At 52.0% G+C, this 24959-nt stretch overlaps 1 protein-coding gene across 1 annotated transcript in view; it reads left to right on the top strand.

Moving 5' to 3' along the window:
- Positions 1 to 24959, top strand: part of PEPD (peptidase D) — a 331359-nt gene that overhangs the window by 124544 nt on the left and 181856 nt on the right. Inside the window, exons 8-9 of the mRNA XM_063945985.1 lie at positions 3235 to 3310; positions 10738 to 10784. Of these exons, the coding sequence (XP_063802055.1) occupies positions 3235 to 3310; positions 10738 to 10784 (123 nt within the window). The remainder of the gene's footprint in view (positions 1 to 3234; positions 3311 to 10737; positions 10785 to 24959) is intronic.

Genomic DNA, 24959 nt, shown 5'->3' on the forward strand with positions numbered 1-24959 from the left:
TTGAGCCATTTGTGAAGAACCCAAATGTGTTGAGATGCACTTTCTGTCGTATGTCATCTTTCAGCGTGAGTTGGTGGACCCGGGCCGTACACAGCTGCACAGCCAGAAGCACACTGCAGACAAACCGCACCAGGTGCAGCTCAGGTGTTCTCACGGTGCACATCGAACCCCACTGCACCCTCCGCTTACAGCCTCCGTCAGCAGCGGCTTTAACACACACGCCGCCACAGCCAGGTTGTGGAAAAGACGGTCTTCTCCTCTCCGCTGCACAGCGCAAGTGGGCACTGCAGGACACATATGCCGAGGACGCTCGGCTTTGACCAGCCCACCGAAGAGGTACTGAGATTATAACTGAGGGACTTACTTTTAGTGGGATTCCATCTATGCACCCTGACCATTATCAATTACCTACCTACTGGAATATGGAATTTTTCCTTTTAAGGTCACGTTCATTACATTGATCCTGAGCTACTACAAGTCACCACCAATTCATCACCAGTGACTGTTCTTAATTATTCTACCGGTCAAAAATGTTTCATTAGTCACCATTAATTCATTATTAGTGACTGTTCTTAAATTATCTCACCGGAGTAAAATGTTTCATTTTTAATAAATATTGCTTTTAACGTTGGCTCTCTGTACAGCATATTTATTTTTCCTGACATCCAGCGCAGCCGTTTGTCCTTTTTTTCTTAAGGCCCATACACACTTGACGATGCACACGTCATTAACGACCGTCGTTAACGACTTCCCTTGAACTTCCCTTGAACAGCTGAGCAAACGACATGAGCATACACACTACGAACGACCAAAGACCATAGACCATTCATCATTGAAGCATCCAAGCTGAAGAGTTTATTAAAATAATGAGCTGGGAACAGGGCTGGTGAACAGTGGCTTGGTCGTTGGTCGTTCACACCATACACATTCAACGACGTCTCTGGTCGGTAACGACCATAGTGGAAATTGAGCATACATTCTCCACAGATAAGCGAGGGTCGTTAACGTCCCGCGGGGCCGCGCATCGGTGGTCGTTGGATGCATACACACTTGACGATATAATGAGCGACGTCGTTGATGAGGGCTGAAATGAACGACGTCGCTCATTTTATCGTCAAGTGTGTATGGGCCTTTAGTCCCATTAGATTGCAGGGGACAGTCCAGCCAGAGAGGAGGAAACTGCAATGATCAGGAGACGAGTAGAGCTTGGACATTGGTCTTCATGACGTGCTGTGATAGAATAGGGTGAAGGAGGAGCTTATGCAGCATCACCTAAGTTCTAATATATTATTCTACACATGTAGCAGAATTTCTTTATATCTTGTATACTTTTGTCTTATTTTTATGCCTATACCTTGTGTACGTAATCTCTCCTCCTCATGCATTATAAACGCTCTGGATTTGATCCTATAAATAAAATGTAATAATAATAATCCTCATATCCTGTCTCTTAGCCTTATTCCTTTTATCTGTAAGTGTTTGTTGTTTGCCCATCCTGTACGTGACCGGTGGGCATGATATAAGTATAATCATCGGAACTCGGTCGATAATCATGCAAGTGTCTGCAGCGATTTCCCATATATCGCTCCCCGGGACGTGGCATCCAGATAAAAGCAGGAGGAGCTATTTCAGTATCCCATTCCAAAGTCAGATTTATTAGGGACATTTACGGCAACTTGCGTACCGGAAAGGATGGTGTTGCCTATAGCAACCAAACAAATTTTGTCAGTTATCAAGTATAATTTAAAAGCTAATTGAAATACTTGGTAATGGTGGTCATTCCGAGTTGATCGCTAGCTGCATTCGTTCGCTGTGCAGCGATGAGGCAAAAAAACGCACTTCTGCGTATGTGGCGCAATGCGCACGCGCGACATACTATTACAACGAACGATGTCGTTTCACACAAGGTCTAGCGAAGCTTTTCAGTCGCACTGCTGGCCGCAGAGTGATTGACATGAAGTGGGCGTTTCTGGGTGTCAACTGACCGTTTTCAGGGAGTGTTCGAAAAAACGCAGGCGTGGCTGGGCGAACGCAGGGCGTGTTTGTGACGTCAAAACAGGAACTGAACAGTCCGAAGTCATCGCAAGCGCTGAGTAGGTCTGGAGCTACTCTAAAACTGCACAAAATAACTTTGCTGCCGCTCTGCGATTCTTTCGTTCGCACTTCTGCTAAGCTAAAATACACTCCCAGTGGGCGGCGGCATAGCGTTTGCACGGCTGCTAAAAACCGCTAGCGAGCGAACAACTCTGAATGACCCCCAATGTTAAATAGAAAAAAATTCCTTGTCCGTAAGATAATGCTAAAATATCTCATTTGTAAGTTGCCAGGAGTGACTTTATCAACCCTCGTTGCCGATCTCTGAGGTAAAACTAATCTCATGCGCAGAGAGGAGGTGGAGACGAAGCGCGGCCGCCGGTATACAAAGAGCGCGGTTATTGCTGCGGACAAGAAGCGTTGCAGTGTGGGCCAGCCACAGTATCTGAAACACAACACAATTGGGATTTGCGTGGCGGCAGGAGCCTCTCAGACATGAGACAGAATGCCAGATAGCAGTAAATGCAGATAATTGAGTTTGAAGTACATAAGAGGAGCCGCGGCTCTCATCCGAGGCCTTTCTGAAAGGCTGAGGCCCAGCAAGAGATCATAGGATAACAGGGGGGCCTATTGGGAATGAGTAGAAGGGGCAGCTTAGAGGCCACCTCTGTGCAGAGGGTTAAAGCACAGCTGACCACACACACACACACACACACACACACACACACACACACACACACACACACACACACGACCACACACACACACACATGACCACACACACACATGACCACACACACATGACCACACACACACACACACATGACCATACAAATAAATAGGGTGTGGGGTGTTTTTTATTTTCCCCTTCAATGCTTTGGAATACAGCAGGAGTCTGTGTGATCTACTGTACGTCCGTCATGTAATATCTAATCCTCTGCTAATTTACGGCTCAGTGCAGAAAGGAGAGTGCGGATATCTTTTTGGTAGATTAAAGCTAATTAAATGTGTTCCCCTGGGGCAAGGTGTGTAATAAATGATTCTGTAATACAGTCGCTAGTCAGACCTGTAGATCTTGGATGCGTAGAGTTGCCTTTATTTTGATGTCAACAATATTATAATTATGCAGCGTGTCACGGCGGGGGGGGGGGGTGTATTATGCTCATTAACAATTTAATTCTGTTTTCTCCCCCTTGACAGTCGCGTGTTTAAGACGGACATGGAGTTGGAGGTGCTGCGCTACACGAATAGGGTCTCCAGCGAAGCGCACAAAGAGGTAACCCTTTCCTACGCACCACTGTGCTGCCCGTCAGCCTGTGTCTTCCAGTTGTATTCTGTCACATCCCAGTAATTGTATATTGATTATCGCGCTCCTTGCATCTTGTCTTCTACGTATGGTAATAGAAATGTCCCAGTATAATTCATTTCTATGAACGGCAACTGTTGGGGAAATTAGATACGTTAACTCATTGCCCGCCGTGGTGACAGGGACCGCGCGTCTGCGCTGTCGCATCACCTGGAGCAGAGCGTCTCATCTTCTTAATAAGCCTGTCTGTCTGCGAGCAAGCCTTCTTAATGGAGTTGGCGCCTTCAGACTACTTTATTTGCCTTTTATGGCTTCATTTTATCTTTAGGACTTCCTTCAGTGCTTCTCAGCCATGTCTTTATATCACAAGGAGTTGTTTTTTTTGTTTCTTTTCTCTATCGTCCTAAGTGGATGCTGGGGTTCCTGAAAGGACCATGGGGAATAGCGGCTCCGCAGGAGACAGGGCACAAAAAAGTAAAGCTTTACTAGGTCAGGTGGTGTGCACTGGCTCCTCCCCCTATGACCCTCCTCCAGACTCCAGTTAGATTTTGTGCCCGAACGAGAAGGGTGCAATCTAGGTGGCTCTCCTAAAGAGCTGCTTAGAGAAAGTTTAGTTTAGGTTTTTTTTCTTTACAGTGAGTCCTGCTGGCAACAGGATCACTGCAACGTGGGACTTAGGGGGAAAGTAGTAAACTCACCTGCATGCAGAGTGGATTTGCTGCTTGGCTACTGGACACCATTAGCTCCAGAGGGATCGAACACAGGCCCAGCCGTGGAGTCCGGTCCCGGAGCCGCGCCGCCGACCCCCTTGCAGATGCTGAAGCGTGAAGAGGTCCGGAAACCGGCGGCTGAAGACTCCTCAGTCTTCATAAGGTAGCGCACAGCACTGCAGCTGTGCGCCATTTTCCTCTCAGCACACTTCACTGGGCAGTCACTGAGGGTGCAGAGCGCTGGGGGGGGGCGCTCTGAGAGGCAAATATAAACCTTATACAAGGCTAAAAATACCTCACATATAGCCCATAGGGGCTATATGGAGATATTTAACCCCTGCCTGACTGGAAAAATAGCGGGAGAAGAACCCGCCGAAAAAGGGGCGGGGCCTATCTCCTCAGCACACGGCGCCATTTTCTGTCACAGCTCCGCTGGTCAGAACGGCTCCCAGGTCTCTCCCCTGCACTGCACTACAGAAACAGGGTAAAACAGAGAGGGGGGGCACATTAATGGCTATATATATATATATTAAAGCAGCTATAAGGGAGCACTTAATATAAGGATATCCCTTGTATATATAGCGCTTTGTGGTGTGTGCTGGCAGACTCTCCCTCTGTCTCCCCAAAAGGGCTAGTGGGTCCTGTCTTCATTAGAGCATTCCCTGTGAGTTTGCGGTGTGTGTCGGTACGTGGTGTCGACATGTATGAGGACGATATTGGTGTGGAGGCGGAGCAATTGCCAAATATGCAGATGTCACCCCCCAGGGGGTCGACACCAGAATGGATGCCTTTATTTGTGGAATTACGTGATGGTTTATCTTCCCTTAAACAGTCAGTTGAGGACATGAGGCGGCCGGACAATCAATTAATGCCTGTCCAGGCGCCTCAAACACCGTCAGGGGCTGTAAAACGCCCTTTGCCTCAGTCGGTCGACACAGACCCAGACACGGGCACTGATTCCAGTGACGACGGTAGAAATTCAAACGTATTTTCCAGTAGGGCCACACGTTATATGATTTTGGCAATGAAGGAGACGTTACATTTAGCTGATACTACAGATACCGTAAAACAGGGTATTATGTATGGTGTGAAAAAACTACAAACAGTTTTTCCTGAATCAGAAGAATTAAATGACGTGTGTGATGAAGCGTGGGTTGCTCCTGATAAAAAGTTGATAATTTCAAAAAAGTTATTGGCATTATACCCTTTCCCGCCAGAGGTTAGGGCGCGCTGGGAAACACCCCCTAAGGTGGACAAGGCGCTCACACGCTTATCCAAACAAGTGGCGTTACCCTCTCCTGAGACGGCCGCACTTAAGGATCCATCAGATAGAAAGATGGAAGTTATTCAAAAGAATATATACACACATGCAGGTGTTATACTACGACCAGCTATAGCAACTGCCTGGATGTGCAGTGCTGGAGTAGTTTGGTCAGAATCCCTGATTGAAAATATTGATACCCTAGATAGGGACAATGTTTTACTGTCGTTAGAACAAATAAAGGATGCATTTATCTATATGCGTGATGCACAGAGGGATATTTGCACACTGGCATCTCGGGTGAGTGCTATGTCCATTTCAGCCAGAAGAGCCTTATGGACACGACAGTGGACAGGCGATGCGGATTCAAAACGTCACATGGAGGTTTTGCCGTATAAAGGGGAGGAGTTATTTGGAGTTGGTCTATCAGACTTGGTGGCCACGGCTACTGCCGGGAAATCCACTTTTTTACCTCAAGTCACTCCCCAACAGAGAAAGGCACCGACCTTTCAACCGCAGCCTTTTCGCTCCTACAAAAATAAGAGAGCAAAGGGCTTGTCGTACCTGCCACGAGGCAGAGGAAGAGGGAAGAGACACCAACAGGCAGCTCCTTCCCAGGAACAGAAGCCCTCCCCGGCTCCTGCAAAAACCTCAGCATGACGCTGGGGCCTCTCAAGCGGACTCGGGGACAGTGGGGGGCCGTCTCAAAAATTACAGCGCGCAGTGGGCTCACTCGCAGGTAGACCCCTGGATCCTGCAGATAATATCTCAGGGGTACAGGTTGGAATTAGAGACGGATCCTCCTCATCGTTTCCTGAAGTCTGCCTTACCAACCGTCTCTTCCGAAAGGGAGAGGGTGTTGGAAGCCATTCACAAGCTGTACGCTCAGCAGGTGATAGTCAAAGTACCCCTATTACAACAAGGAAAGGGGTATTATTCCACTCTATTTGTGGTACCGAAGCCGGATGGCTCGGTAAGGCCTATTCTAAATCTGAAGTCCTTGAACCTCTACATAAAAAAGTTCAAGTTCAAGATGGAGTCACTCAGAGCAGTGATAGCGAACCTGGAAGAAGGGGACTTTATGGTATCCTTGGACATCAAGGATGCGTATCTACACGTTCCGATTTACCCCGCACACCAGGGGTACCTCAGGTTCATTGTTCAAAACTGTCACTATCAGTTTCAGACGCTGCCGTTCGGATTGTCCACGGCGCCTCGGGTCTTTACCAAGGTAATGGCCGAGATGATGATTCTTCTTCGAAGAAAAGGCGTATTAGTTATCCCATACTTGGACGATCTCCTAATAAGGGCAAGGTCCAGAGAACAGCTGGAGACAGCTTTAGCACTATCTCAAGAGGTGCTAAGACAACACGGGTGGATTCTGAATATTCCAAAATCCCATTTAATCCCGACAACTCGTCTGCTGTTCCTAGGAATGATTCTGGACACGGTTCAGAAAAAGGTTTTCCTTCCAGAGGAAAAAGCCAAGGAGTTATCCGATCTGGTCAGGAACCTCCTAAAACCAGGAAAAGTGTCAGTACATCAATGCACAAGAGTCCTGGGAAAAATGGTGGCTTCTTACGAAGCAATTCCATTCGGCAGATTCCATGCAAGAATATTCCAAAGGGATCTGTTGGACAAATGGTCAGGGTCGCATCTGCAGATGCACCTGCGAATAACCCTGTCACCAAAGACAAGGGTGTCACTTCTGTGGTGGTTGCAGAAGGCTCACCTATTAGAAGGCCGCAGATTCGGCATTCAGGATTGGATCCTGGTGACCACGGACGCCAGCCTGAGAGGCTGGGGAGCAGTCACACAAGGAAGAAACTTCCAGGGAGTATGGACGAGTCTGGAAAAGTCTCTTCACATAAACATTCTGGAACTAAGAGCAATCTACAATGCTCTAAGCCAGGCGGAACTTCTCCTGCAAGGAAAGCCGGTGTTGATTCAGTCGGACAACATCACGGCGGTCGCCCATGTAAACAGGCAGGGCGGCACAAGAAGCAGGAGTGCAATGGCAGAAGCTGCCAAGATTCTTCGCTGGGCGGAGAATCACGTGATAGCACTGTCAGCAGTGTTCATCCCGGGCGTGGACAACTGGGAAGCAGACTTCCTCAGCAGACACGATCTTCATCCGGGAGAGTGGGGTCTACATCCAGAAGTCTTCAACATGTTAATAGACCGTTGGGAAAGACCAATTGTAGACATGATGGCGTCTCGCCTCAACAAGAAACTGGACAAATATTGCGCCAGGTCAAGAGATCCACAGGCAATAGCTGTGGACGCACTGGTAACTCCTTGGGTGTACCAGTCAGTGTATGTGTTTCCTCCTCTGCCGCTCATACCAAAGGTATTGAAGATCATACGGCAAAGAAGAGTAAGAACAATACTAGTGGTTCCGGATTGGCCGAGAAGGACTTGGTATCCGGAACTTCAAGAGATGCTCACGGACGAACCGTGGCCTCTACCTCTGAGAAGGGACCTGCTACAGCAGGGTCCCTGTCTTTTTCAAGACTTACCGCGGCTGCGTTTGACGGCATGGCGGTTGAACGCCAGATCCTAAAAGGGAAAGGCATTCCAGAAGAAGTCATTCCTACCTTGATTAAGGCACGGAAGGAAGTCACCGTGAAACATTATCACCGCATTTGGCGAAAATATGTAGCGTGGTGCGAGGATCGGAGGGTTCCGACGGAGGAATTCCAACTGGGTCGTTTCCTACATTTCCTGCAATCAGGATTATCTATGGGTCTCAAATTGGGATCCATTAAGGTTCAAATTTCGGCCCTGTCAATATTCTTCCAAAAAGAATTGGCCTCTGTCCCTGAGGTCCAGACTTTTGTCAAGGGAGTACTGCATATACAGCCTCCTGTGGTGCCTCCGGTGGCACCGTGGGATCTAAATGTAGTTTTAGATTTCCTCAAATCCCATTGGTTTGAACCATTGAAAAAGGTGGATTTGAAATATCTCACATTGAAAGTGACTATGTTACTAGCCCTGGCCTCTGCCAGGAGAGTATCTGAATTGGCGGCTTTATCTTATAAAAGTCCTTATCTAATCTTCCATTCGGATAGGGCAGAACTGCGGACTCGTCCGCATTTTCTCCCTAAAGTGGTATCAGCATTTCATCTGAACCAACCTATTGTGGTGCCTGCGGCCACTAGCGACTTGGAGGACTCCAAGTTGTTGGACGTTGTCAGAGCCTTAAAAATATACATTGCAAGGACGGCTGGAGTCAGAAAATCTGACTCGCTGTTTATATTGTATGCACCCAACAAGTTGGGCGCACCTGCTTCTAAGCAGTCGATTGCTCGTTGGATTTGTAACACAATTCAACTTGCACATTCTGTGGCAGGCCTGCCACAGCCTAAAACTGTAAAAGCCCACTCCACAAGGAAGGTGGGCTCATCTTGGGCGGCTGCCCGAGGGGTCTCGGCATTACAACTCTGCCGAGCAGCTACGTGGTCGGGGGAGAACACGTTTGTAAAATTTTACAAATTTGATACCCTGGCAAAGGAGGACCTGGAGTTCTCTCATTCGGTGCTGCAGAGTCATCCGCACTCTCCCGCCCGTTTGGGAGCTTTGGTATAATCCCCATGGTCCTTTCAGGAACCCCAGCATCCACTTAGGACGATAGAGAAAATAAGAATTTACTTACCGATAATTCTATTTCTCGGAGTCCGTAGTGGATGCTGGGCGCCCATCCCAAGTGCGGATTATCTGCAATACTTGTACATAGTTATTGTTAACTAATTCGGGTTATTGTTAAGGAGCCATCTTTAAGAGGCCCTTTCTGTTGTCATACTGTTAACTGGGTTTAGATCACAAGTTGTACGGTGTGATTGGTGTGGCTGGTATGAGTCTTACCCGGGATTCAAAATGCCTCCCTTATTGTGTATGCTCGTCCGGGCACAGTACCTAACTGGAGTCTGGAGGAGGGTCATAGGGGGAGGAGCCAGTGCACACCACCTGACCTAGTAAAGCTTTACTTTTTTGTGCCCTGTCTCCTGCGGAGCCGCTATTCCCCATGGTCCTTTCAGGAACCCCAGCATCCACTACGGACTCCGAGAAATAGAATTATCGGTAAGTAAATTCTTATTTTTACCTTGGACAATATGGGTTTGGCTGAAAACCTTTTACTGGAGCCATCAGGGATTCAGGATTAGATGTATCAAACCTTGGAGAAAGAAGTGCCAACCAATCAGCTCCTAACTGCCATGTTACTGGCTGAAAAGTGACAGTTAGGAGCTGGTTGGTTGGTACTTTGGGGTCTATTCATGAAGCAGTGAACAGTGGAGAAGTTGCCCATTGCGACCAATCAGCATTGAAGTAACATTTATAATTTGCATACTAGAACAGTTATACAGAGCAGCTGATTGGTTACCACGGGCAACTTCTCCGCAGGCTCACTTCTCTACTCTTTTCACTGCTTCATGAATAGACCTCTTTATCTCTTTCCAAGCTGTGATAACTCTCCCCCATAGAACCGAATGCAGCACTTGATTGGATAGTTGTGGCTCCTGTCCGATCAGGTGACCTATTCATTAAATTCCCTACCACCTGTGAGAATTGAATTACCCAATCTGTCCACGTCTCAAGTGCTTACAGCTATCCGCTATCCCTCCTCTGACATACTGGGCGGGATGTAATGAAGTCCTGAGATTGGCGGCTGTGCGGGATGCCGGCTGAACTTGTAGATTATCTTTAAAGGGGCAATCACGCACTAGGCATGGTTTAGCTTTGTACGTGTTTGCCCTTTTAAAGAAAACCTCCAAGTTCGGCCGACATCCTGCACGATCGCCGAACTTGGACTTCATTACATTCCGGCAATTCTGTTCCGGGGGCTCTTTTCAGGTCGTGGGGTAGAAATAATGTGCACACTTGGATTAATGAGTAGGTTAGCCTGACAGCATATACGTCTTTTAAAGACCAAAATGCATCCACTTTATGTTGCACCCACCGTCTACACTCACTAGAGACAGCCAATCAGTTTGCCAGGAAGCACGGACATCGCCGTCCGATCATCTTCCGGAGAAACCTCTCATTGCTTATTGGTTGACTGAGAAGTGGCCGTACATTTGTTTCATAAGATCCAATTGCATCATGGGGCAAGTTCATAGCAGTTACTATACAGATGGAGCAGATCTTGGTGTATCGCCTCGCTGTCCAGAAGACGATAGAATGACCATCTGTATTCACCGGAGTCATTGCCGGTTTTGCATTTAACTCGGGTGATCAGTCAATATCTCTATAGTATATTATGCTCCACACCATTGTTTATTTTTTTACACTTTTTGTCCATAAATCATTTTAATCTGATAGGAATAGTGTAAAACATCACAGCTCCGGGACCTACCGGCCGGTGTTTTACACAGCCAGTCAGTCACACAGCCCTCACTGGGATTTGTTCTTTCACAATCTGTCCACAGGTCATGAAAGCCACAAGAGTCGGGATGAAGGAGTACGAGCTGGAGAGGTAAGTCGGCCATTAGCTGTGACTTCCGTGCTTGGGTGGTGCCTGGGCGTAATGAGGCTCTCATCAGCAGCACTCCTGGTAGCGATAGGATGAGGTTCCGTCTCCGGCTGAGGGGTGCCCTCACACCTGTATACTCCCTCCCTGTCGTAGAGCCGCTGGCTGACCGCGTTCTCTCTGCGTCTCACACATTGTCATGTATATTTACTGTCCCGTTGTGCTGGGGGTGTTTACGGCGGCGCAAAGTGCGCACCTGCCGGAGGGAGGAATCTTCTATTTAAAAACACAACGTCAGAGAATGGTAGCACCCCCAGTAATGTCCCCTGTGGAGGCATCTTTTATTTATTAACAGATAATGATAATGAAGTAGGCTCAGTGTCGCGTTATAAGACGCAAATAACCGTGTTATAATCTCACGTTAAGGTGTTTCTGCTATGAAGCAGGGGGTGTACTTTTTTCGGATGAACCATTAATTGTGAGACTGCAATCTCCTGCAGCGATGACACCAGGTCCTTGCGTACTGACAGGATGAATATATATTCATTTATTAATAGTTTCCTATGTAGCGCTTTACAGTATATGGTCGTCCTCCATTAAGTGAGCATGACTGATCCACGTTACCACATGACCAATACAGACGCCAGGGTCTTATTTGTGTTTTTGTCAGCAGCCGCTTGCTCCATCAATATGTTTTAGGGAACAATCGTGAGTACATACAAACTCCCAAGAAATAGTGCCCTGGTTGGAATCAAATTTGCAGCCCCAGCACTGGGAAGCAGCAATTCTTACCACTGTGCGATTGTGCTGCTCTGATCCCAAACAGACAAAAAATCTATTTCATATGACCTAGTCTACCCAGAATAGGTTTTTGTAGGTTTTTGTTTCCTATTTACCGAAGTACAGTCAGTAATCAACTTGAAGAGTTTTTATCTTGTCTGCTCAATTTCTTTTTGATAGCCATTTCCAGCTTACGGCTGGTTAACCGTGAGGTGAATTTCTGAGCCAATTATCTGGAAAAACTCATCTGAAACGTGCTCAATTGGGCATGCCGACATCGCTGTGCCTCGTGGTTTGCAGGCCTGTCTACACACGGGGGTTCTGAGTGATCCTCTAATGAACATGGCTGCTTGTGATGTGACTGAGGTGCAGGGTCGTATCAGGTAGCACATTAGCTGCACAGACACAGATCATTGTCATAGACAAGACTGGTTATATTAACAAACGCAAGCCTTCGTATTGGTACAGAAAGTTTTATTTATTAATTTGTTCAAGTGTTGTCAGTCACAGTATTTAGTGTTGTGTATGACTGAGCTACATAATAACCGGTGTTTTATGCTTAACGCACACGGGATCCGGTCCCTAGGTCAACAAGACTTCGGTCGACCACTATTGGTCGACAGTAAGTAGGTCAACATGGTTTCTAGGTCGACAGGGACTCTAGGCCGACATGACAAAAGGCCGACATGAGTTTTTCCACTTTATTTTTACTTTTTCATACTTTACGATCCACGTGAACTACAATTGGGAACGATAAGCTGTGCCAAGCGCAGCGGGGCACCTTGCCTGAAGCATGGCGAGCGAACGCGGTGCACTAATTGGGGTTCCCCGTCACTGTACGAAGAAAACGACACCATTTTAAAAAAACAACTTTTTTCATGTCGACCTAGAGTCCCTGTCAACATAAAAACCATGTCTGCCTACTTACTGTCGACCAACAGTGGTCGACCTAGACACTAAGTCTAGTCTATCTAACATACCACACCCACGCATACTTATTCCTACATAGGTAGCCATTTTGTATGCTAAACCAGTGACCACACTGAGGCACAACATGGCTGCCGTTGTCACGGTGTGTTATTAGGTGACGGGCACATTACCATCTACAGTTTAGTTAATGTCTTCCTGACAAGCATAATTTAACCTTACAAGTAAAGTTAGAGCCCACAAATTATAGCGCTCATTTTAAAATGCCATGAAAGAGATTGGCTGTGGGGGTTGTGGCTGCCCTGGCTGGCTGTGGGGTTTATGGCCGCCCTGGCTGGCTGTGGGGGTTGTAACCACCCTGGCTGGCTGTGGGGGTTATGGCCGCCCTGGCTGGCTGTGGGGGTTGTGACCGCCCTGGCTGGCTGTGGAGGTTGTGGCCGCCCTGGCTGGCTGTGGAGGTTGTGGCCGCCCTGGCTGGCTGTGGAGGTTGTGGCCGCCCTGGCTGGCTGTGGAGGTTGTGGCCGCCCTGACTGGCTGTGGAGGTTTTGGCTGGCTGTGGAGTTTGTGGCTGCCCAGGCTGGCTCTGGAGGTTGTTGGCGTCCTGACTGGCTGTGTAGGTCGTGGCCGCCCTGGCTGGCTGTATAGGTCGTGGCCGCCCTGGCTGGCTGTGTAGGTTGTGGCCGCCCTGGCTGACTGTGGAGGTTGTGGCCGCCCTGGCTGACTGTGGAGGTTGTGGCTGCCCAGGCTGGCTCTGGAGGTTGTTGGCGTCCTGATTGTTTGTGGAGGTTGTGGCTGGCTGTGGAGGTTGTTGGTGTCCTGACTGGCTGAGGAGGTTGTGGCTGCCCTGGCTGGCTGTGGAGGTTGTTGGCGCACTACCTGGCTGTGGAAGTTGTGGCCGCCCTGGGTGGCTGTGGAGGTTGTGGCTGCCCTGGCTGGTTGTGGATGGTTGTGGTTGCCCTGGCTGGCTGTGGAGGTTGTGGCCGCCCTGGCTGGCTGTGGAGGTTGTGGCCGCCCTGGCTGGCTGTGGAGGTTGTGGCCGCCCTGGCTGGCTGTGGAGGTTGTGGCTGCCCTGGCTGGCTGGCTGTGGGGGATATGGCCGCCCTGGCTGGCTGTGGGGGTTGTGGTTGCCCTGGCTGGCTGTGGAGGTTGTGGCTGCCCTGGCTGGCTGTGTAGGTTGTGGCTGCCCTGGCTGGCTGTGGAGGTTGTAGCCTCCCTGGCTGGCTGTGGAGGTTGTGGCCGCTGTGGAGGTTGTGGCCGCCCTGGCTGGCTGTGGAGGTTGTGGCCGCCCTGGCTGGCTGTGGAGGTTGTGGCCGCCCTGGCTGGCTGTGAAGGTTGTGGCCGCCCTGGCTGGCTGTGGAGGTTGTGGCCGCCCTGGCTGGCTGTGGAGGTTGTGGCTGGCTGTGGAGGTTGTGGCTGGCTGTGGAGGTTGTGGCTGGCTGTGGAGGTTGTGGCTGGCTGTGGAGGTTGTGGCCGGCTGTGGAGGTTGTGGCTGGCTGTGGGGGTTGTGGCCGCCCTGGCTGGCTGTGGAGGTTGTAGCCGCCCTCGCTGGCTGTGGAGGTTGTGGCCGCCCTGGCTGGCTGTGGAGGTTGTAGCCGCCCTGGCTGGCTGTGGAGGTTGTGGCCGCCCTGGCTGGCTGTGGAGGTTGTGGCCGCCTTGGCTGGCTGTGTAGGTTGTGGCTGCCCTGGCTGGCTGTGTAGGTTGTGGCTGCCCTGGCTGGCTGAGGAGGTTGTGGCTGCCCTGGCTGGCTGTGGAGGTTGTGGCCGCTGTGGAGGTTGTGGCCGCCCTGGCTGGCTGTGGAGGTTGTGGCCGCCCTGGCTGGCTGTGGAGGTTGTGGCCGCCCTGGCTGGCTGTGGAGGTTGTGGCCAGCTGTGGAGGTTGTGGCCGGCTGTGGAGGTTGTGGCTGCCCTGGCTGGCTGTGGAGGTTGTGGCCAGCTGTGGAGGTTGTGGCCGGCTGTGGAGGTTGTGGCTGCCCTGGCTGGCTGTGGAGGTTGTGTGGAGGTTGTGGCCGCCCTGGCTGGCTGTGGAGGTTGTGGCCGCCCTGGCTGGCTGTGGAGGTTGTGGCTGGCTCTGGAGGTTGTGGCTGCCCAGGCTGGCTCTGGAGGTTGTTGGCGTCCTGACTGGTTGTGGAGGTTGTGGCCGGCTGTGGAGTTTGTGGCTGCCCAGGCTGGCTGTGGAGGTTGTTGGCATCCTGACTGGCTGTGGAGGTTGTGGCTGGCTGTGGAGGTTGTGGCTGCCCTCGCTGGCTGTGGAGGTTTATTGCCGCCCTGGCTGTCTGTGGAGGTTGTGGCTGGCTGTGGAGGTTGTGGCTGCCCTGGCTGGCTGTGGAGGTTGTTGGCGTCCTGACTGGCTGTGGAGGTTTTAGCTACCCTGGCTGGCTGTGGAGGTTGTTGGCGTCCTGATTGGTTGTGGCCGGCTGTGGAAGTTGTGGCTGCCCTGGCTGGCTGTGGAAGTTGTGGCTGCCCTGGCTGGCTGTGGAAGTTGTGGCTGCCCTGGCTGGCTGTGGAAGTTGTGGCTGCCCTGGCTGGCTGTGGAAGTTGTGGCTGCCCTGGCTGGCTGTGGAGGTTGTAGCCTCCCTGGCTGGCTGTGGAGGTTGTGGCCGCTGTGGAGGTTGTGGCCGCCCTGGCTGGCTGTGGAGGTTGTGGCCGCCCTGGCTGGCTGTGGAGGTTGTGGCCGCCCTGGCTGGCTGTGGAGGTTGTGGCCGCCCTGGCTGGCTGTGGAGGTTGTGGCCGCCCTGGCTGGCTGTGGAGGTTGTGGCCGCCCTGGCTGGCTGTGGAGGTTTATTGCCGCCATTGGCTGGCTGTGGAGGTTGTGGCTGGCTCTGGAGGTTGTGGCTGCCCAGGCTGGCTCTGGAGGTTGTTGGCGTCCTGACTGGTTGTGGAGGTTGTGGCCGGCTGTGGAGGTTGTGGCTGCCCAGGCTGGCTGTGGAGGTTGTGGCTGGCTGTGGAGTTTGTGGCTGCCCAGGCTGGCTGTGGAGGTTGTTGGCATCCTGACTGGCTGTGGAGGTTGTGGCTTGCTGTGGAGGTTGTGGCTGCCCTCGCTGGCTGTGGAGGTTTATTGCCGCCCTGGCTGTCTGTGGAGGTTGTGGCTGGCTGTGGAGGTTGTGGCTGCCCTGGCTGGCTGTGGAGGTTGTTGGCGTCCTGACTGGCTGTGGAGGTTTTGGCTGCCCTGGCTGGCTGTGGAGGTTGTTGGCGTCCTGATTGGTTGTGGCCGGCTGTGGAAGTTGTGGCTGCCCTGGCTGGCTGTGGAAGTTGTGGCTGCCCTGGCTGGCTGTGGAAGTTGTGGCTGCCCTGGCTGGCTGTGGAAGTTGTGGCTGCCCTGGCTGGCTGTGGAAGTTGTGGCTGCCCTGGCTGGCTGTGGAAGTTGTGGCTGCCCTGGCTGGCTGTGGAAGTTGTGGCTGCCCTGGCTGGCTGTGGAAGTTGTGGCTGCCCTGGCTGGCTGTGGAAGTTGTGGCTGCCCTGGCTGGCTGTGGAAGTTGTGGCTGCCCTGGCTGGCTGTGGAGGTTGTGGCTGCCCTGGCTGGCTGTGGAGGTTGTGGCTGCCCTGGCTGGCTGTGGAAGTTGTGGCTGCCCTGGCTGGCTGTGGAAGTTGTGGCTGCTCTGGCTGGCTGTGGAAGTTGTGGCTGCTCTGGCTGGCTGTGGAGGTTGTGGCTGTCCTGGCTGGCTGTAGAGGTTTATTGCTGCTCTGACTGGCTGTGGAAGTTGTGGCTGCTCTGGCTGGCTGTGGAGGTTGTGGCTGCTCTGGCTGGCTGTGGAGGTTTATTGCTGCTCTGGCTGGCTGTAGAGGTTTATTGCTGCTCTGACTGGCTGTGGAAGTTGTGGCTGCTCTGGCTGGCTGTGGAGGTTGTGGCTGCTCTGGCTGGCTGTGGAGGTTTATTGCTGCTCTGGCTGGCTGTAGAGGTTTATTGCTGCTCTGAATGGCTGTGGAAGTTGTGGCTGCTCTGGCTGGCTGTGGAGGTTGTGGCTGTCCTGGCTGGCTGTGGAAGTTGTGGCTGCCCTGGCTGGCTGTGGAAGTTGTGGCTGCTCTGGCTGGCTGTGGAAGTTGTGGCTGCTCTGGCTGGCTGTGGAGGTTGTGGCTGTCCTGGCTGGCTGTAGAGGTTTATTGCTGCTCTGGCTGGCTGTAGAGGTTTATTGCTGCTCTGACTGGCTGTGGAAGTTGTGGCTGCTCTGGCTGGCTGTGGAGGTTGTGGCTGCTCTGGCTGGCTGTGGAGGTTTATTGCTGCTCTGGCTGGCTGTAGAGGTTTATTGCTGCTCTGACTGGCTGTGGAAGTTGTGGCTGCTCTGGCTGGCTGTGGAGGTTGTGGCTGCCCTGGCTGGCTGTGGAGGTTGTTGGCGTCCTGACTGGCTGTGGAGGTTTTGGCTGCCCTGGCTGGCTGTGGAGGTTGTTGGCGTCCTGATTGGTTGTGGCCGGCTGTGGAAGTTGTGGCTGCCCTGGCTGGCTGTGGAAGTTGTGGCTGCCCTGGCTGGCTGTGGAAGTTGTGGCTGCCCTGGCTGGCTGTGGAAGTTGTGGCTGCCCTTGCAGGCTGTGGAAGTTGTGGCTGCCCTGGCTGGCTGTGGAAGTTGTGGCTGCCCTGGCTGGCTGTGGAAGTTGTGGCTGCCCTGGCTGGCTGTGGAAGTTGTGGCTGCCCTGGCTGGCTGTGGAAGTTGTGGCTGCCCTGGCTGGCTGTGGAAGTTGTGGCTGCCCTGGCTGGCTGTGGAGGTTGTGGCTGCCCTGGCTGGCTGTGGAGGTTGTGGCTGCCCTGGCTGGCTGTGGAAGTTGTGGCTGCCCTGGCTGGCTGTGGAAGTTGTGGCTGCTCTGGCTGGCTGTGGAAGTTGTGGCTGCTCTGGCTGGCTGTGGAGGTTGTGGCTGTCCTGGCTGGCTGTAGAGGTTTATTGCTGCTCTGACTGGCTGTGGAAGTTGTGGCTGCTCTGGCTGGCTGTGGAGGTTGTGGCTGCTCTGGCTGGCTGTGGAGGTTTATTGCTGCTCTGGCTGGCTGTAGAGGTTTATTGCTGCTCTGACTGGCTGTGGAAGTTGTGGCTGCTCTGGCTGGCTGTGGAGGTTGTGGCTGCTCTGGCTGGCTGTGGAGGTTTATTGCTGCTCTGGCTGGCTGTAGAGGTTTATTGCTGCTCTGACTGGCTGTGGAAGTTGTGGCTGCTCTGGCTGGCTGTGGAGGTTGTGGCTGTCCTGGCTGGCTGTGGAAGTTGTGGCTGCCCTGGCTGGCTGTGGAAGTTGTGGCTGCTCTGGCTGGCTGTGGAAGTTGTGGCTGCTCTGGCTGGCTGTGGAGGTTGTGGCTGTCCTGGCTGGCTGTAGAGGTTTATTGCTGCTCTGACTGGCTGTGGAAGTTGTGGCTGCTCTGGCTGGCTGTGGAGGTTGTGGCTGCTCTGGCTGGCTGTGGAGGTTTATTGCTGCTCTGGCTGGCTGTAGAGGTTTATTGCTGCTCTGACTGGCTGTGGAAGTTGTGGCTGCTCTGGCTGGCTGTGGAGGTTGTGGCTGTCCTGGCTGGCTGTAGAGGTTTATTGCTGCTCTGACTGGCTGTGGAAGTTGTGGCTGCTCTGGCTGGCTGTGGAGGTTGTGGCTGCTCTGGCTGGCTGTGGAGGTTTATTGCTGCTCTGGCTGGCTGTAGAGGTTTATTGCTGCTCTGGCTGGCTGTGGAAGTTGTGGCTGCCCTGGCTGGCTGTGGAAGTTGTGGCTGCTCTGGCTGGCTGTGGAAGTTGTGGCTGCTCTGGCTGGCTGTGGAGGTTGTGGCTGTCCTGGCTGGCTGTAGAGGTTTATTGCTGCTCTGACTGGCTGTGGAGGTTGTGGCTGCTCTGGCTGGCTGTGGAGGTTGTGGCTGCTCTGGCTGGCTGTGGAGGTTTATTGCTGCTCTGACTGGCTGTGGAAGTTGTGGCTGCTCTGGCTGGCTGTGGAGGTTGTGGCTGCTCTGGCTGGCTGTGGAGGTTTATTGCTGCTCTGGCTGGCTGTAGAGGTTTATTGCTGCTCTGACTGGCTGTGGAAGTTGTGGCTGCTCTGGCTGGCTGTGGAGGTTGTGGCTGTCCTGGCTGGCTGTAGAGGTTTATTGCTGCTCTGACTGGCTGTGGAGGTTGTGGCTGCTCTGGCTGGCTGTGGAGGTTGTGGCTGCTCTGGCTGGCTGTGGAAGTTGTGGCTGCTCTGGCTGGCTGTGGAGGTTGTGGCTGCTCTGGCTGGCTGTGGAAGTTGTGGCTGCTCTGGCTGGCTGTGGAGGTTGTGGCTGTCCTGGCTGGCTGTAGAGGTTTATTGCTGCTCTGACTGGCTGTGGAGGTTGTGGCTGCTCTGGCTGGCTGTGGAGGTTGTGGCTGCTCTGGCTGGCTGTGGAGGTTGTGGCTGCTCTGGCTGGCTGTGGAAGTTGTGGCTGCTCTGGCTGGCTGTGGAGGTTGTGGCTGTCCTGGCTGGCTGTAGAGGTTTATTGCTGCTCTGACTGGCTGTGGAAGTTATGGCTGCCCTGGCTGGCTGTGGAGGTTGTGGCTACCCTGGCTGGCTGTGGCGGTTGCTGTCATTTTATTGCCATACTGTACCTTCAAGACTAATCTCTCTTATATCAACTGTATATATTTACCAGTGACGTGCGGTGAGGTGAGGCAGAGCCTTTCCTGTCATACTAACGTATACACCATAGTTTTGACTATATAATGTCTATGAAAAATACAAAGAATATATTGAAAATATAATCTTTGTATTATGCTAATCCTTTTTCTAAACAAAAGTCTGGAGTAAAAAGTCTATGGCAGGTGTGGCAGTGCCCCCCCCCCCCCCCCCCCACCCCCTTGGTCATCTTTTCCGCACATCTCTGATCAAAACTCACCAAATTTCCAGCAGTTTATACTGCTGCACCTGTGTATAGTGCCCACATGTATATACTGCTGCACCTGTGTATAATGCCCACATGTATATACTGCTGCACCTGTGTATAATGTGTATAATGCCCACATGTATGTACCGCTGCGCCTGTGTGTAATACCCACATGTATAGACTGCTGCGCCTGTGTATAATACCCACATGTATATACTGCTGCACCTGTGTATAATGCCCACATGTATAGACTGCTGCACCTGTGTATAATACCCACATGTATATACCGCTGCCCCTGTGTATAATACCCACATGTGTAGACTGCTGCACCTGTGTATAATACCCACATGTATAGACTGCTGCACCTGTGTATAATGCCCACATGTATAGACTGCTGCACCTGTGTATAATGCCCACATGTATAGACTGCTGCACCTGTGTATAATGCCCACATGTATAGACTGCTGCACCTGTGTATAATGCCCACATGTATAGACTGCTGCACCTGTGTATAGTGCCCACATGTATAGACTGCTGCACCTGTGTATAATGCCCACATGTATAGACTGCTGCACCTGTGTATAATGCCCACATGTATAGACTGCTGCACCTGTGTATAATGCCCACATGTATATACTGCTGCACCTGTGTATAGTACCCACATGTATAGACTGCTGCACCTGTGTATAATGCCCACGTGTATATACCGCTGCACCTGTGTATAATGCCCACATGAATATACTGCTGCGCCTGTGTATAATGCCCACATGTATAGACTGCTGCACCTGTGTATAATGCCCACATGCATATACTGCTGCACCTGTGTATTGTTTGTACCCACATGTATATACTGCTGCACCTGTGTATAATGCCTACGTGTATATACCGCTGCACCTGTGTATAATGCCCACATGTATATACTGCTGTAGGACTGTGTTTACTAGGATGTGATTAATACCTTAATGGTAACATACAGTATATTTATATTTTAATAATAAACCGCCTCCCAGCTGTATTATTTGCGGCTTGGTCAAACCGAAATAATTTAATGATCCAGTGCGAACGGAACTACAGCAGCGCCATTCTTCCCCAACACGCGGCTCCCTTGTGCCGGGACCTGTACGTCATCCCGGGCGCCATAAGATGCTCCTCGCTGGATGTGGCTCCGTACAGCGGCACCAGTCCTTCCTGGGGATTCGCTGTGTTCACGCCATCACTAAGATAAAGGACACACATTTCTTCAAGGCAGATTCTGGTTTCCAAATGGTTTAATATGTAGGGCAAGAAGCTAAACATATATTCCAGCATCAAGACCTGCGAGAGGGAGAAATATTTACTGAGGCCAAAAAAATCGTATTTGAATAATAAACTGCGCCCCGAGACAACGCAACATCTGTTAAATATTGAAAGCGTGGAAAGGAATGAGCGCACAGATCTTGCAGCGATTCTGTGCTGGGAAACCGTGTCCAGGTTTACTGGAGAAGAGCAATTCACGTCTTCGCTGTAGTCAGGTGCAAGTGTCTGTGACTCACGTGGGTCCCGGCGGGAGCAATTATTTTAGTTGGCATGCACTCCCCCTTGCTGCACATTACGGAATGCCAAAGAAAAGTTTAGCCCCTTTTAGTCTTAAATTTCGCTTTCCTGGTATGACGGGTGTGTGCGTCTTCATAAACTGCTGCACGAAACCTTCCTATCGTTCACGGAACAGCAGTGTAGGCCCAGGCGCAGTCCTTCAGAAGACTTCAACAGATGCAGCGTTGTGACCAAACCCTCACACTTACTGGATATAATAATGATATAAAGGGCTAGGACAGTCCCGATGTGCAGGGTTTCACTGAACAGCAGATTGTTAATGCAACCCATAAGATTAGAGCTCTCTGTGAAGAAGGCTTTACATTGCGCAGAATAGAGGTAAAGTGGTCTTTTATAGCCCTTTTAAGGCCTTGTTGAAACCTAGAGAGCGGAACAAACCTAACTAGAGTATTCTGGGAAATAAAACCAACGTTTTTGCAATATGTACAAAGGATTTAACTAAAAATAGTTTTCCCCAGAACTTGAAACAATTTGCAATTGTCTACATGTCCCAACCTGCAGCTCTACAGCTACAAGGCATGCTGAGACTTATAGTTCTCGATTGCTTAAGAGACGATGTTATTTATATAGCGCACATGTTTTCCAAAGCACTTTTTCCAATGCGATAGAAGCTGCACAACATTTGCTAAACTATGAACAACTGTATAGCATCAATTTTGAGCCAGACCAGGAATAATTTACCTTTAAATATATATAATGTGTATATTAATAAAATTATATATTTGGGGGGTTTTTTGTCGGGGAAATTTTTATTTTATTTAGGGAGTTGACTGTAATACCTAAATATCCTGCACAGCAATGAGAGGGAGCCGGTGCGGCAGTGATAGGGCTGGAAGGCATTGCCGGTGGCTGGAACATCAAACAGCAGAGTAATGGCTTCTCAGTGTGAGGCTTCTCGGAAATTCTAACCAGATAACACCTTGAGACTCCTGATTCAGAGCCGGACAGCCAATCTGTCATTCTTTGAAGCCCGATGCTCGGGAATCGGCGTGCGGTGGCGTTTCTGCACTTCTTTGCTCTTCATTCAGATTTCAGGACATTAAATGGCCCAGATATTGGTAGGCCTCAACGTTTATAGTAGAAGTGGCTGGAATGGTAGTAATGAACTTGCTGTACATCCTGATAAGAAAATCTCTATCTGCTGCTTATGAGGTCTGGAAATAATGCGGGAAAACAACGGCCCTCTCTGTGTTCTGGTACTTCCTCCACTATATTTACCTCACCGACTCTCCCAAGAGGTTCTGCAGAGGCTGGGTGTCTTCCAACACAGATACGTGAGCACAAAAATGATAAATAATTGTGCACCATACCCTTTTATTGAGAGACCAATCTGCCAATTAAAAGTTAATACAGTTAACGTAAACATTTTTCTTTGTGTGTACTTTGCCTACAGATGTGTCCCCATACATCTTCCCTCAGCGTGCCACGCAACAAGTTATGTCTGGCGTGAGTGACCTGACAGATCTTGCGCAACTCCGTTAGTGTCTGGTGTCTTCTTTTAGCCGAAAGTGTTTGCATTGCTATGTGAATAGTACGCACAAATAGACTCTGCTGATTAAAATGGCATGCCTATATTCTGAGTGCGTTAGCGGCTGTATACGAAATGCTACGTTACATTGATTACAAGGAGTGTTTTCTAGTTTGGAGCAGAGAAGGGAAAGGGGGGACATGATAGAAACTTTCTCACAGGAAGACATTCCTCGCAGGAAGAGAAGTACTAGAACACGAGGACATGTGCTGAGACAAGAGGGAGGTAATGCTGAAAGTAATGGGAGGAGCTGGGTGCTTGTCAGAGTTATCCAGGATTGTTCAGGCTATACTCCAATAAGGAGGGTTGGACTCACCTAAACCCTGGCACCCTAGGCAGCAGTCTCATCTACCTAATGATTGAAGCGTTGCTGGTCATCCTCATCATTCTTATCTCCTACATCACCCTGCTCCTACCCTCACACTGCGGCCACATCCTCTCCTCCATCACCCTGCTCCTTCCCTCACACCCCGTCCCCATCCTCTCCTCCATCACCCTGCTCCTTCCCTCACACCCCGTCCCCATCCTCTCCTCCATCACCCTGCTCCTTCCCTCACACCCCGGCCTCATCCTCTCCTCCATCACCCTGCTCCTTCCCTCACACCCCGGCCACATCCTCTCCTCCATCACTCTGCTCCTTCCCTCACACCCCGGCCACATCCCCTCCTCCATCACCCTGCTCCTTCCCTCACACACCGGCCACATCCTCTCCTCCATCATCCTGCTCCTTCCCTCACACCCCGGCCACATCCTCTCCTCCATCACTCTGCTCCTTCCCTCACACCCCGGCCACATCCTCTCCTCCATCACTCTACTCCTTCCCTCACACCCCGGCCTCATCCTCTCCTCCATCACCCTGCTCCTTCCCTCACACTGCAGCCCCATCCTCTCCTCCATCACCTGCTCCTTCCCTCATACCCCGGCCCCATCCTCTCCTCCATCACCCTGCTCCTTCCCTCACACCCCGGCCACATCCTCTCCTCCATCACTCTACTCCTTCCCTCACACCCCGGCCACATCCTCTCCTCCATCACCCTGCTCCTTCCCTCACACCCCGGCCACATCCTCTCCTCCATCACTCTGCTCCTTCCCTCACACCCCGGCCACATCCCCTCCTCCATCACCCTGCTCCTTCCCTCACACCCCGGCCACATCCTCTCCTCCATCACCCTGCTCCTTCCCTCACACCCTGGCCACATCCTCTCCTCCATCACCCTGCTCCTTCCCTCACACCCTGGCCACATCCTCTCCTCCATCACCCTGCTCCTTCCCTCACACCCCGGCCACATCCTCTCCTCCATCACCCTGCTCCTTCCCTCACACCCTGGCCACATCCTCTCCTCCATCATCCTATTCCTTCCCTCACACCCCGGCCACATCCCCTCCTCCATCATCCTGCTTCTTCCCTCACACTGCGGCCCCATGCTCTCCTCCATCACCCTGCTCCTTCCCTCACACCCTGGCCACATCCTCTCCTCCATCACCTGCTCCTTCCCTCACACCCTGGCCACATCCTCTCCTCCATCACCCTGCTCCTTCCCTCACACCCCGGCCACATCCTCTCCTCCATCACTCTGCTCCTTCCCTCACACCCCGGCCACATCCTCTCCTCCATCACCCTGCTCCTTCCCTCACACCCCGTCCACATCCCCTCCTCCATCATCCTATTCCTTCCCTCACACCCCGGCCACATCCCCTCCTCCATCATCCTGCTTCTTCCCTCACACTGCGGCCCCATGCTCTCCTCCATCACCCTGCTCCTTCCCTCACACCCTGGCCACATCCTCTCCTCCATCACCTGCTCCTTCCCTCACACCCTGGCCACATCCTCTCCTCCATCACCTGCTACTTCCCTCACACCCCGGCCACATCCTCTCCTCCATCACCCTGTTCCTTCCCTCACACCCCGGCCACATCCTCTCCTCCCTCACTCTACTCCTTCCCTCACACCCCGGCCTCATCCTCTCCTCCATCACCCTGCTCCTTCCCTCACACCCCGGCCACATCCTCTCCTCCATCACTCTGCTCCTTCCCTCACACCCCGGCCACATCCCCTCCTCCATCACCCTGCTCCTTCCCTCACACACCGGCCACATCCTCTCCTCCATCATCCTGCTCCTTCCCGCACACCCCGGCCACATCCTCTCCTCCATCACTCTGCTCCTTCCCTCACACCCCGGCCACATCCTCTCCTCCATCACTCTACTCCTTCCCTCACACCCCGGCCTCATCCTCTCCTCCATCACCCTGCTCCTTCCCTCACACTGCAGCCCCATCCTCTCCTCCATCACCTGCTCCTTCCCTCATACCCCGGCCCCATCCTCTCCTCCATCACCCTGCTCCTTCCCTCACACCCCGGCCACATCCTCTCCTCCATCACTCTACTCCTTCCCTCACACCCCGGCCACATCCTCTCCTCCATCACCCTGCTCCTTCCCTCACACCCCGGCCACATCCTCTCCTCCATCACTCTGCTCCTTCCCTCACACCCCGGCCACATCCCCTCCTCCATCACCCTGCTCCTTCCCTCACACTGCGGCCCCATGCTCTCCTCCATCACCCTGCTCCTTCCC

The sequence above is a fragment of the Pseudophryne corroboree genome, chromosome 11, assembly GCF_028390025.1.
Source record: "Pseudophryne corroboree isolate aPseCor3 chromosome 11, aPseCor3.hap2, whole genome shotgun sequence".
In the NCBI taxonomy this organism is placed as follows: domain Eukaryota; kingdom Metazoa; phylum Chordata; class Amphibia; order Anura; family Myobatrachidae; genus Pseudophryne; species Pseudophryne corroboree.